This window comes from Acanthaster planci, linkage group LG01 (assembly GCF_054643075.1).
Source record: "Acanthaster planci isolate LZ-2023a linkage group LG01, COTS_SCS, whole genome shotgun sequence".
Taxonomy (NCBI): Eukaryota; Metazoa; Echinodermata; class Asteroidea; order Valvatida; family Acanthasteridae; genus Acanthaster; species Acanthaster planci.
The window spans coordinates 32761717-32774858 of record NC_141777.1 but is presented as its reverse complement, the minus strand read 5'-3'; the positions used below and the strand labels follow the sequence as shown (position 1 = coordinate 32774858).

The window sequence follows — 13142 nt, the reverse complement described above, 5'->3', positions numbered from 1 at the left end:
AAGTACATGAACATGCAACTCAAACGTCAACCCTCCAGAGTGAAACTGTGCTGAAAGAATGCCTCATTAAATCACTGCACCCTGTTATCCAATCAATTGACTTCCCATAATCATACTCCCAATGTCCCTATACATGTACCTTTATGTTGGCTCGTGCATCACCCAGCCAGATGCAACAGCTGGTTCAAGTTAGCCAGTGCAACGTCATGGCAGGTTTTGAAACTGGGAAGGCATTAATCACAATTGTTGAAAGTTGACATGGTTGACAGTGACAACTAGGAAGTACATACTGATGGATAAGTTTTATTGCCGTAAGTCAGGTACCTTGACAGAATTAAAGTCAGATACTGAAGAAAAGAAAATAAATACGCCTGGTGCACAAGAGAAGTAGTCTTTTTTTTTCATTTTAAGGTCCATTTTTGGCAATTATCCACGGGCTTTGAAAGCTAGCATATTTCAGCACTGCACCTTAGGGTATCCAGGAATCTTTCCACTTTCAAGGAAGCAAAAGGAAATTTTTATTTTAAAGCATGGAGGACAAAGCCAGGCAATTCCATTATCCCGATGGAAATCCAAGAAACTGAGTAGCAGCTCAAAGCAATCTGCTTGGTGCACTCCCACTACATGTAGGTGGGATTCGAACCAAGGCTCCTAGAGGTCAAAGGTGATCAGGGTTCCAGCTACCAGTCACTATTTGAGCAAAATGACACATACATGTGCATATACATGTACTAACTTTGGCTATAAACTTAAGCGTATGGCAAAAAATCAAATTACTTAGCACTGACCAAAAAAGGTACATACATGTAAGTGACTGCAACAATGCACATTTACCTAAAAATTAGGCAATAATTTACAATTTGGAATCCTTGCAATGAAACCCACAATCTGACAGTGTAGTCCTTTATGTACAGTAGGTTTAATTAACCAAAGTAAATTTGAGGTGAAGCAAGATATAAACCGCTATGTTTGTGCAGCTTCCTGCTGAAATTTTCAAATCTGCATTCATCCATCTTTTCAAGAATTGAAGACATCAGTTAATACAATGAACACAACCTTAACAGGCACTCACAGCGCAACTATGCCAGCAAACCAGGATTTTAAGGGGGCAGCCTGACATGTAAGTATTCAGAGAGGATCCTCTCCGGATGGGATGCAAGCAGAGACAAGTTCTATTTTTTCTCCCCGATCTGCACCATCTGCACCAGGGGATCAGGAGTTAATGGTCAAGTAACTTAATGCAGCCCTGTGACCTCAATTCGACTTGACCTACATACACCCATCAATCATCATCTATTTCCTTTTAGTGTAAATGAGAGGCCGATGCTCTTTTGCACCGTTGTTGAAACCTCATTACATGCAACTCCAGACACCAGACTGTTGTTGGAAGTCCAACAAGGCTGAAATTGAAAACAGGCATTCAATGAAAAACATTCTGCACTGTCAGGCCTACTTATGTCCATGTGGTACACCAGCCAATAACGACCGTAATCCAGTTTTATTTGCTCAAAGCTAAAGTTGGAAGCCCAAATTTTAATTGGCTGTAATCTTTTAAGTAAACAAAACATCACCTTGTTCAAAACCAAAAATCAAGACCCAAGAACATCTGTAAACTCAAAAGTTTTCCCCCAATTTTTTTTTTTTTGGAAAAAAAATACGATATCCCAGCAGTGGGTATAATGTTTGCTGGCATCCCAGTTAAGGCCTCGATAGAACTGGTAGCATGCATTGTCATACAGCAAAATACAGATCAGGTAGGAAGTGGGTCATTCTATCAATTCAGGGTCCAAAAGAATGACATTTTTGTGTCCCTGTTACACCTAACCTGTGCCATTTGACATGGAAATATTACCGAAATTGCTTTCAAACCATTTCTATTTGTTTGTCAGGTAATTGATTTGCTTTAATTCATCACTCTTTGGAAATTAAAGAATGTGTACTGTACCAAACTTACAAAATCACATATCAGATGTGACAGGGACATGAAAAATTGGACCCCTCATTTATAGCATGACCCCAAGTAGAAGTATGGTGCTCTGGTCAAAACATCAACGCACGCACAGGAGTCGAATTTGTTAACACTCGTCATCATTACAAAAATCTTAAAATTGACAACAATCACAAACGGCACTTGATTACTCCATTATACCTTTTCATTATACCTCACCCATACAGATGCAATTGTCTCTCCAACTAGAAATTAAAGAAGTAAACTCCGCCACTGATATAGTCCCACAGTAACCTTGGCCTGTTGCACTTCCCCCTAAAATAAATCGAAAAAACTACAGGAAATGCTCGTGTGGTGAATTGGTTTTTGAGCTTCAAACTCTTGGTTCCTGGAATGGGTGGTAATTAATGGGAGAAAAAGCGTATGCTCCCAATCTGTAAAGAGAAAAAAATCTGTGGGAGAGATGTCACAAACTCAACTATGCCAAACATTTGGTTATTTCATAACAGTATCCAGTTGGAAAGCCAAACTGCTATTTACAATTCATTCAAAAATGGTATTCTGAAAACGTAACATTCAGAATACTGAATTCCTACTCTAATGGTGAACATTTTTTTCCCTCATCATGCTTTTCTACTGGAATATCAAACTCTGTGCCGCATCACATTTAAAAAGGTTTGAGGGCCTGACAATTTGATTCTAGCTGAATCTTTCTCACAGGCAAAAAGGCCTCTGATTGAGGTCACTGTAGCCAGCATGCAATTTGCAGCACTTTTTGTATGTTACATTTCTACATCACTTTCCTAAATGCCTAATGATAATAAAAGTATGCGTGAAATAAGCATTTCTGACATATCAATTCTCTCTTGAAAACATCACTTTCCTAAATGCCTAATGATTATAAAAGTATGCGTGAAATAAGCATTTCTGACATATCAATTCTCTCTTGAAAACCAAACAGTGAGTACATGTATTTACTTTCAAATTTGTCAATTAAAAAAGGTATATAAGGGGCACAGTGTTTGTGAAAATGGAGGTAAATTTCTCTTGACTGTTACAAAACCCCAACCTCAATAAATAAGTACTTTTTATGCTTATTACAAATGAATCACTATGTCTTGCGTGATTTCTTGGACATAAACCCTGCATCCTTCCCTTCATCTTCACCAGTCTCCTTCCTCTTCACACTCCCAGCTCCCACGCCTAGCTCGGGTGACAAGTCAAAGTTCATGGTGTACCGGTTCACCCTCTCCTCCAGCAAGGCCAGCCGGCGCTCCTGGCTGATCAAGCTCTGGCACTGCTCAGCAACCTTGGTGCGCAGTTCGGCAATCACCTGCTCCTGCTGCAGGATCTTCTGGCCCTGCTCGGCAATCAGCTTGCGATGGGCCACACAGGTGTTGACCTTACGGGACAGGGCGGCCGTGAAGTTGTCCCGCTTCTTCAAGCTCATCTTCAACTCAATGATCTGCTTGAAGATGTTGTTGTTTGGAAGAACTGTAGATAAGAACAGAATTACAAGAATAAGACTTTGTCAGCATACACTGTTCAGCTTCGACCATCTCAACACCTTGCTTATACATTAGTACAAAAGTGACAAGTGCTGCATATAAGGAACACATGACAAGTGTGCTGTGTCATGTGGTCCAATGATATTGAGCACAAGTGTGTACAACATACATGTTATTGCTTGTACAGAAATATCTCTGAAGTGTAGGTACATGCTTCATAGTATTTTAAGACTTAGCAACCACTGTGTGGGCATGGGTGGGATGGAGTTCATGGGGTATGTTTGAACTTTATGGCTCCAAAATCCAGAATAAGGATACACCGCTGGGTAGCAACATTGATTCAAAGGTATACCAAAGCATAACAATGTTTACTTGAAGTAACAAACACCCACACCCACACAAGTGTGTATTTGCCTGCAACTGGGGACCCCCAATTGTTCCTCTTTTGTTTGTACTTTAACTTTTTTAGAAGACCACCCATATGTTTTGTACACAGTTGTCAATCGGGGACCCTCTGTCAGTCGGGGACCTTATTGTCCGCTATTGTTCAGGGTCCCCAATTGAATGCAGAAACAAACTCGCACGCACAATCTTACACAGCTTTACTTGTGGGGTATTTCCTTTGTTCTCGTGTACAAAACTCCCACACAACACGCAAAAATTTCAAATCACTCCCATCTGAACCAGATTCACTTTCCTACTTTGGAAATTCGACTGAACGTCCCTTATTTAAAATACTTCATTTTGCGACAAATGAAATCTTGCGACAAATGAATGGCTTTTGAAAATTCCTCCTTTTTGAGTAAATTTGAAATATCTATTTCGTGAAATCCTTGTCGGGTACCGTCTCGGTACCTCACAAGTACCCTATGGGGTACTTCCCATTGTTCCGGTACCCCACAAGCCCCTCTATACACGAGCACCCAGACAGTGCGAATGCATAAAATCATGATCATCTGAGTCATGTTCAATAGTGCCATAGGTTTGCCCTTCCTGAATGCCTTCCGTGGTGTAAGCACACAAGAGATATGGGCATGGCAAATCATCTTGGAATATGTACTGCACTGCTACACTCTATGGGTAGCAGTAGGTTTTTTGTTGTTGAATAGTAATGAATGCACAAAACCTTACAGGAAGAAAATCCTGCATTTTGATGGAAAGTGCTCCATGCCTAGCAAGAGCTACACAAACATGTACCATAGTCACCACGGAAACTACTGACAGTTCAAATGACTGAAGTAGATAAAACAAGGTCATATATGAAAGGATACGAACATTCCAATGCTGAGTAAGGAAATGTTTAAAGGCTAAGAACTTCTTCAAATGGCACAGTCAGATCCCGCTCATTACAGCCTACATTGGTACATCTACATCAAGGTACTCCAATAAAGCAGTTAATCTGCATTAGACTAGAGTACATGTAGGTCTAGTCGATCGGCAACAGCAGTCTTAAAATGATCAAGTTGGGTTATACTGACAATAGTTTCAGGTAGAACATTCTAATGCAGTATGATTGATGGGAAGAAACTGGTACTGCATATCCTGCTTTTTTCATGGGGGTGATGGCAAGAGTAGTGATGCAATCTGTGATGTGTTGTTTGCAACGTTATATTCTGGTTAATAGGAAGTCCACGGGTGATTTTGTTGAACATTATTAATCAGGATGTTACTCTTCTGAGCTGAAGTAGTGGCCAACCTAGATCATGCAGCATAAAGTGGTGATGCGTGCTTCTCTGTCATAGTTGAACATGTAATAGCACAGTCTTGCAGCAGATCGCTGGATGCCTTCATAAAGGAAAGCCAGGTGATTCCCCATTTCAGACATGAATATATGCTAGTCTGAGCACATACATGGAAATCATCAGTGTTGTAGTCGAGACATGGAAGTCCGAGATTGAGACCTGATGGTCCGAGACCAAGACTTTAAAGTCCGAGACCTGAAGGCCTGAGACTGAGACCTTGTATGTAAACTATGCAATAAAAAACTTTAAAAAGAATTACAAATATATGTATCATGTGCAATAGAGGGAAATACAACTTTTTATTGACATAAAGACAGCTTCCTTGTAGACCTGAAACATTACTAAAGTTAATTAACAATAACTTAATCCCTGACGTTTATAATTTTCTCGAGGCAACCCTGCTCTGTTGTATCCAACAAGATCCAGCACCATTGAGGTATGAAGCCAGTTGGTCTCAGCAACCTGGCTAAAACAGCTGACTATGCACTTGAGGTCAAAATATTAGAATGAACTAGTAAAAAGTAAGAAATTAGCAAGACTCAAACTACACTCAAATACATGTCATGTTGTTCTGTTCATGTGCCTTGTAAATGCTGAAGTTGTTCCGAATCTCTCTGAAATCCGATTCGTTCCAGGACAGAATTTACACACTGCGGAGTGTTTTGTTGCCAGCCTTGCCGTCCATGTACTCCTTGTGGTCTTTAGAACCAAAGCATATAACGGCAGATTTATATGACATCTCCAATTACTTGTCAGGTTGTGTGGCGATGTCAAAAACAGCGCAGAGGCAGAATTTTATCGCAATGGCACAATAATCACCAGAGCAACACACATGAAGAATTTAACAAGCATCAAGAAACAATGGTGTCTGTACATGTATAGGAAGCACACATATGCCGCTGATTGCTGCCTCATTACACAGTGTGTAAAAAAAGCAAGTCTGGTCCATGCCATATCTGGCTCATCAGGCCGGTGTTTATCTCCGGTTTCCTTGGCATGAAACGACTGAGAATATTTCTATTCCCCCCTGGATGGGATGCCAGTCCATCACAGATTGCTTCCCCAGCTAATGCTGGTGCCCATTTATACTTCTGGGTGGAGAGAGGCAAACAGGGGTGAAGAGGCTTGCCAAGGGCCACAACATACTGCCAGCAGCTGGATTCGAACCTCCAACCCTATGATTGGAAGCCACAAACCCTAACCACTTGGCCACATGCCCCCATCATAATACAGTGTGTAATTCATGCATTTTGCTACCTCGTTCCCAGACACGAAATTAGCATGCAGGTTTACATGTTAAGACTTGGCATACGTGTGCGGACAGAAAAAAACGAAGTTGTATTACATACTGTATATTTCTGATGACAGCAATACTGCTCTACAGTGTACAAACGATCTTGAATCGAGTGTAATCGATTCTGCACAATGACTGCTAGTTCACGTTTGTATGCAATATTGATGGTCTCAATACCGAGACCAGCAAAATACTGAGACCGCAGGGGAACGAGAGTGAGACCACAGGGTACCGAGACCAAGACCAGGAAAAAGCGGTCTCAAGACTGGGAATCATACCCAGAGGCTAAGCTGACCACACCATTGTTGGAATGCTTGCTGCATGCAGCACTCTTACACAGAGGGCATGGTAATTTTGTGTGCTGTCTGCCATGCCGTATGGACGTTGGAAACACGTCTGCTTATTCGTTACGTTATGGATGGAATGACAAATTAACTTTTTGGTTGAACACTGCCTTGACTCTGGCAGATTCAAGGACATGCCTGGTGGTGAGCAGCCCAAAATGGAAAAGGTTAACTAACCCTAACCGTCTGGGCACATTTTGTGTAGGATATACCCTAAGCTTTTCAATATCCTCCGATATTTCTTGAATATGTTTTGTGGAGTGCCCACTGCCTTAATCCTTCCAAATTCCTCTCATTATGTTGAGGTAGTGTGCATGGTAGCCTGGAGCAGTATAGAGGGTTTCATATAATGTGGGCATAAATTTATGCACGGCTAAACATAAACAACACAAGGTTGAGATAATGCATCCTTCTCAATCAGCAATGCATCCTTCTCAATCAGCAATGCAATTTTGCCATGAATCCTCAAAAATCCTCCAAAACCGTCCAGAAGATTTTGAAGGATTGAGGAAGGGTAGGTTTAATTTTTATCAAGAAATGCCAGCAACATCAATCACAACTTGCAGATTCTAGTTAGGCCGAGCGTAAATGAGTACTGAATTCTAGCTTATCGTGTTTTGGTGTACAAGAACAAATAAATGTATTCAACATGGAGTGTGACCAACTCAAAACATGGCCACTTCATCACAGTCGACAATACCTTCCCCTGGTAGGCTTGGAGGCCCTTGATAGGCTCTCTTCTTCTTGAGAGTTGGCACAATTTCTTCATCAAAGTGCTCGATGGCCATAGAGGAGATATCTCTCAACTCTTTGAGGAGCTCAGACATCGGCTGAAGATCTTGGGCATGTTGCACGTGGTGAAGAACTGCGAACGCTTCATCAATAACCTGATGGAAAAAAAAACAGACAATGGGTCAAATTATCTTATTTTGTCAGCTATTGGTCAGTCGCATTACGGACTAGTTCATACTTGGTGTGAAAGTCAATGCAATGCATTAAGTGTAACATTAAAGCAAATATACATGTAGTCCATATGCAACAAATTTGTGAAAGTTTAATACATTTTGACAATGCACAAAATTGGCATCATCAACTTTTCGTCTGCACTTACTACTTTCCTGAACCAGCCTACTAGATGCCACATGAGAGGCAACATGGGAGCACTCCAGTGGCATAACTAGGGTGAAATTTCTGAGGGGGCATCCTGGGTGCATACATTTTTTTCAAGGGGGACACTGACAGTAAACAAATGGCAGCTTGCACACAGGCTGTGTACAGTCCAAAATTTCAAATGGTGGAAGGGGTTACCAGCAGAAATCCATGGCCCTCCAGATGTACATGTATTAGTTTGCATGAGTGGTGAGAGCCCTCAAGGGATTTCATCTAAAAGTATGCCAACCCATAGGGTACTTGGGTGGGTGCTGCAGTGGGCACATTATGACTCTAGTCTTCAAGTTGTTCTGCTTGTTAGTCATGAGAAAGTGCTCATAAATGAACAGCACCTACAGCACAAGTTGACCAATGCGGAAATTTTCAAAGTTTTGGATGCCATTTTGTTTAATTTTTTGATGGAATGATGTCACGCGGCGTCTCTTCCATGACTGCCTGCGTCTTGACGTCTTGCACTGAGTCGGCATTTGTTATGACCATACATGTATACAGGATGTTTAAAACAAGTATTCCAACTTTAAGGGGTTAATATACATGTAGCTACATGGAATCTCACACAGCATTTTGAGGGCCGCAGTAATCAAATTGAAGAGCTTTCAAATGACACCTTTCTTGCCTAATCATGTTACTGCATAAGTGAATACCAATGGATTGAAAACTGCATTGGTTCACTTATTGAGCCTTGTCGCATTTCACTTGACCAACTGCCAAACCTTGATTGTGAATAATTTCCTGCCTGGTTATGCAATGGGGTTTATTCAAAAGGCCTGGCATGTTCATTCTGGCCATCAAGCAAGCTTGGTCACGAAAGTGAACCAACCACATTTTTGCACCTTAACTTCTGGGTGATGGTGCTCAATCAAACCTTTGTGCCATCTTAAAAGTCATAATCTCTACATGTAATGTACAATGTACATGTACTTTAGTGTGATAACATGATATCATGATCATTGCTGAAAGGTACATGTATATAGTATGGTCGTAGTAACCCCTTAAAGTTGGATTACCTTTTTTTTGAAAATATGGAAACCAGGCTTTACAACTACATGTACACATACAGGTACATGTACACGGCTTAATTTAGATGGACTTGTGATGGACTGAGGACTCTACTACAAAACTACATAGTTTTGGCTATAATCAGTAACCCATGCGAAATCCAAGAATGACAAGATGTGAAACAAATATTGACAACCTTATAACATGTTCATGTAACTCATGGTACAGTTAAACCAGCCTAACATGTACATGTATGGGTGATCCACTGAACAATCCATTTTCGTGCGGCCAAAGTGTTCAACAGATCACCAGGCTCTGGAGGTTAGTTCAACCACATTGTACATCGATTGAAGCAGTCAATATCCTAATTCTTCACAGCCCATTTGCTAAAACCTGGTTTCCATAATGATGTAAAGAGACGCACAGTGTCGCCGATGGTTTCTCTCCATCATGTCCATACACAATCATACAGAAACACTTTGTTGCAACTGACGCAAACAGGGACAGCAGCAGTCAGCAAAACCGAACTTGGTTCAGCTTTGCCAACTGAGTTGAGTTGCCAGAGCAGGTCTATACAAACGTGCAGGCTGGCATAATGGGTGTACAGTGATGTTCCCTCGCTTAGAGCCACTCTTTTTGCCAATTTTCTCCTTACTAATAACATATGTAGCCCCAATTGTCAACAAAACAGCAAAACATAAATAAAGTAATAGTTTGGCTTTAAGGGGTATTACTACCACCTAAAAAAGGGCATTTTATGGAAAACTTTTCCTATTTTCAAACGTCATTTTATTTACATTTAATATATATATAAATTTTGGGTGGAATGACATCACTCAGCCTCTTTCCATTAACGTCTTCATCTTGACGTCTTGCGTGCAGTCGGTGTTACAACCACACATGTATGGAAACCGGACTTTACCTTGCCAGGGATGAAACAGCACAGCTGCAGATCCATGTACTTGCTGTAGGTCATTGACAGAAGTGAGAGCCGTGTCTCAACCGCTGACAGTATGTCGCAGCGTTTGGCCAGGGGGTGTTCCCGCCTCTCTGACTCCCGCTTGGGCAACTGCGCCTTCAGGCTCTTAAAACATTTGGCGTGGTAGCGGCTCAGCAGCCGACTGCCTTGACTGAGCATGTCTTGGCACACACGGTTGAAACGACGGCAAACCTGCATAAGAAAGCAACAAGTATTCAAAACATGAGAGCATTACAATACATTATGACTGCATTCATGATATGAAAATTTAGCACCACTTCTTTGTTGCAAGATTCCACATTAAAACCTGCTGAAAATTTTCTTTTTAATTTCAGCATGCGGGGAGTAATGGATGGGTCAATTGCGTACAGCCTGCAGATTACTTAGTGGCAACATGAAGGTCATTGGAAATTTACATTTTCTAATTATTTTTCTGTAACTTCACGTTTGTGACCAGTTTAATATTGAGGTTTCATCATTATGACAACAGTGAGGTAACAGCGAATTCCATGTAATCTTGTATCTAGATATTGGGTTCTGAATGAATCGATAGTTGTCACACGAATGCTGCTTTGATGAAATCATTTTAATTTTGGCATTGGATTTCTGACCTGTTCACGCTCCTGATCATGCTTGATATGTTATACCATCACGGCAACTGAACATGCACAATGCGTGTTTCCAGATGCTTAGAAATTTTACTGAGGGCAAGTCTTTTTCTGGTTCCATGCTTACATTGACAAGTGTGAATCTGTATTCATGAGATGAAATTCGGGTTGCAATTCAGACTTTTTCATTAAAAATATTCCAGTGCTGCAAATCATGAAAGAAACTGAAATATTTTGCCATATACCTTCAGAATCAATTTAACACAATGACAGGAAAATCTCACTGCTTTAAAAGGGAGGAGTGCTGATGGTATTACAAATGTACACGTAGGTAATTTAGGAATTTCGATGCCATAAGCATTAGCGTTGGAGTTTCATCATTTTCAATGTTTAATACTGTACATGTACATGTAGCCTGCAAAAATAAGGAGCTACATGTATATATGCAATCACACGTATGAAGCCAAACCACGGTTCACAACCATGCACAATGCATGACATCTAGATGCTCAACCAACCATAAAAACTTCACATGTGAAATTAGGCTCCAATAACATTCGGGCTTTATTTTCCTTTAAAAAAAAAACCTCCCTACCCACAATTCCGACCCGTGATTCGAACCCACACCCCATGCATCACAAACCATTATGCCGTAAACGTTTGACTACCGCACACAAATTGATGGTGTTTTTACTGTTGATACAACGATAAACGGCTGCAACACAAGTCTAATACACATTGGGCATGCGCAATACGAACACACCATCGTGGTTTGGCTTCATACGTATGGTTGCATATATATCTCAAAATAAGGCAAACCAATGAGGCCTGTTAACAAAGTCAGTTAGGGCCACAACATTTGCATTGTGGGACATTATTGGGTGAGACTCGTTTATCTGCAAGATCAATCAACCAGTGAATGGTCAGCTGATCACATACCCTGAACTGATTACTTTACTGATTTTTAGCCAATCAACATTTTGGCAATTTCATGGCAAATTTAAAAGTTGGTCTTGCTTTTAATGACCTCATTATCATTGGTAATTCTTTGACAAAGAGAGGCTAATGAAAAAAGACACAGTTTAAAATAACAAGCGTGACTGCCTTTGATTTGTCTAGCATTTTTACTAGTTAAACTTCTTTTTGATTTTAAATCATGATTCATCATGAGGTCACTAACAGCATGATGACATGTAAACTGGATCTTTCACATGGAATTCCCCTTTCCTAATTCCTGCCTGTGAAAGGCATTTTTGAAAAGGTACAATGCACCATTCATGACACACATTTCTGCCTATTCCTACATGTAGGCGATGCGACTACATGTACACGGCACTACTGCATGTTGGCTCCCTGGGATTGCACTGTTCTGTCCCGCCATTGTCATTACTTTTGTACACACACAATTTGTTGCGTTGTGCGTCACATTGTGCCGCTGCCTGTTGCGTCATGCTGTCTTATTGTTCTTTTGGTTTGCAAAAGTTGTTGCTCACTCCGTCACCCATCACGTTGCACCATCGTATGTTGTGTTGTGCATTGTGCCATGTTACGTATAACGTCACCTGAAGCCCGACACGATGCACACTGCAACACACGATAAGACATGCAATGGTGCGACAAACCAGGTGACGGAGGAAGTGATGTTTAAGTAGAAAGTAAGAAAGATGGAAAGGACATAAGACAGCATGACATGACTGGCGAAGGCACGAAGGCACGAGGCGAGGTGCCGTGTGTGTACAAACATAATGGCAAGAAGGCAATGGCACAAAGCAACGGCATGATGCAAGGCGGCTGTCATGCCTTCGCATTGTGTAGTTGCGTTGCCTAGGAATAGGCAGAAATGTGTGTCGTAAATTAGTACAGAATAAAAAGGTGAAAAAAGTCTGAGATTTCTATCAGAATTGACCAATATGATGGGGATTACTGCTAGCTACAGGGTAGTACAGTCAATTGTCTAGATTGACCAATCAGCTTAAGTTAGCAACAGTCATGACAGTATACCAGTCTCAATTCACTCATGTGCTCATATGAAGTATGTCGCAAAATCTGCCACAGAATCACGTCGGGAAGTTCTATCAATCCAATCCCAATTTGCTCCTTCTCTTGACTGTGACTGAGTGCCACATTTGGCTCCAGGCCACATCTTGAAGTTGATGCTTTCTGAACATGAATATGCTGAATCTGATCACTCATTGCTCACTCACTGACACTGAGCATGGATACAAGAAGTACTCAATTGAAATAATAGCAGATCTACAAGCAGGAGCTACATGTATATATGTTGAGTCTTGCTTGTGTTCAAAATATCTCCACGTTCTCATCAGGGAGCGGAGGGAAGATCATAAAAGTCCCCGCACAGCAGCGACATGTCGCGACAACACACAGGAGTCATGACAGTTTGACATGCAGGCTTACTCCCTATATTTGATGTATTATTTGGATATTTAATTTTAGTTGGGCCCTTTAGATACAAACAAATTCAATTTAAAAGACTGACAGTGCAGGGACTAGACGTTTGGAGCTAGAAACCCATGTGATTTTTTCCTTTTA

At 41.0% G+C, this 13142-nt stretch overlaps 1 protein-coding gene across 1 annotated transcript; it reads right to left on the bottom strand.

Moving 5' to 3' along the window:
* Nucleotides 1-283: 283 nt before the first annotated feature.
* fbxo28 (F-box protein 28) lies at nt 284-13021 on the bottom strand. The gene is made up of 4 exons (XM_022235195.2): nt 12594-13021; nt 9928-10176; nt 7537-7723; nt 284-3442 (listed from the first exon to the last, which is right to left on the bottom strand). The coding sequence occupies exons 1-4, from the start codon at nt 12783-12785 to the stop codon at nt 3060-3062; spliced, it is 1011 nt and encodes a 336-aa protein (XP_022090887.1). The 5' UTR covers nt 12786-13021; the 3' UTR covers nt 284-3059.
* Between the last annotated feature and the right edge of the window lie 121 nt (nt 13022-13142).

Coding starts and splice junctions, on each gene's coding strand:
- fbxo28 (XM_022235195.2), bottom strand. CDS start 12,785: ATGAGTGATCAGATTCAGCATATTCATGTTCAGAAAGCATCAACTTCA. Junction 10,177..12,593: donor ACATGAGTGAATTGAGACTG/GTATACTGTCAT, acceptor TTTCTTATGCAG/GTTTGCCGTCGTTTCAACCG. Junction 3,443..7,536: donor TCCAAGCCTACCAGGGGAAG/GTATTGTCGACT, acceptor TCTTATCTACAG/TTCTTCCAAACAACAACATC.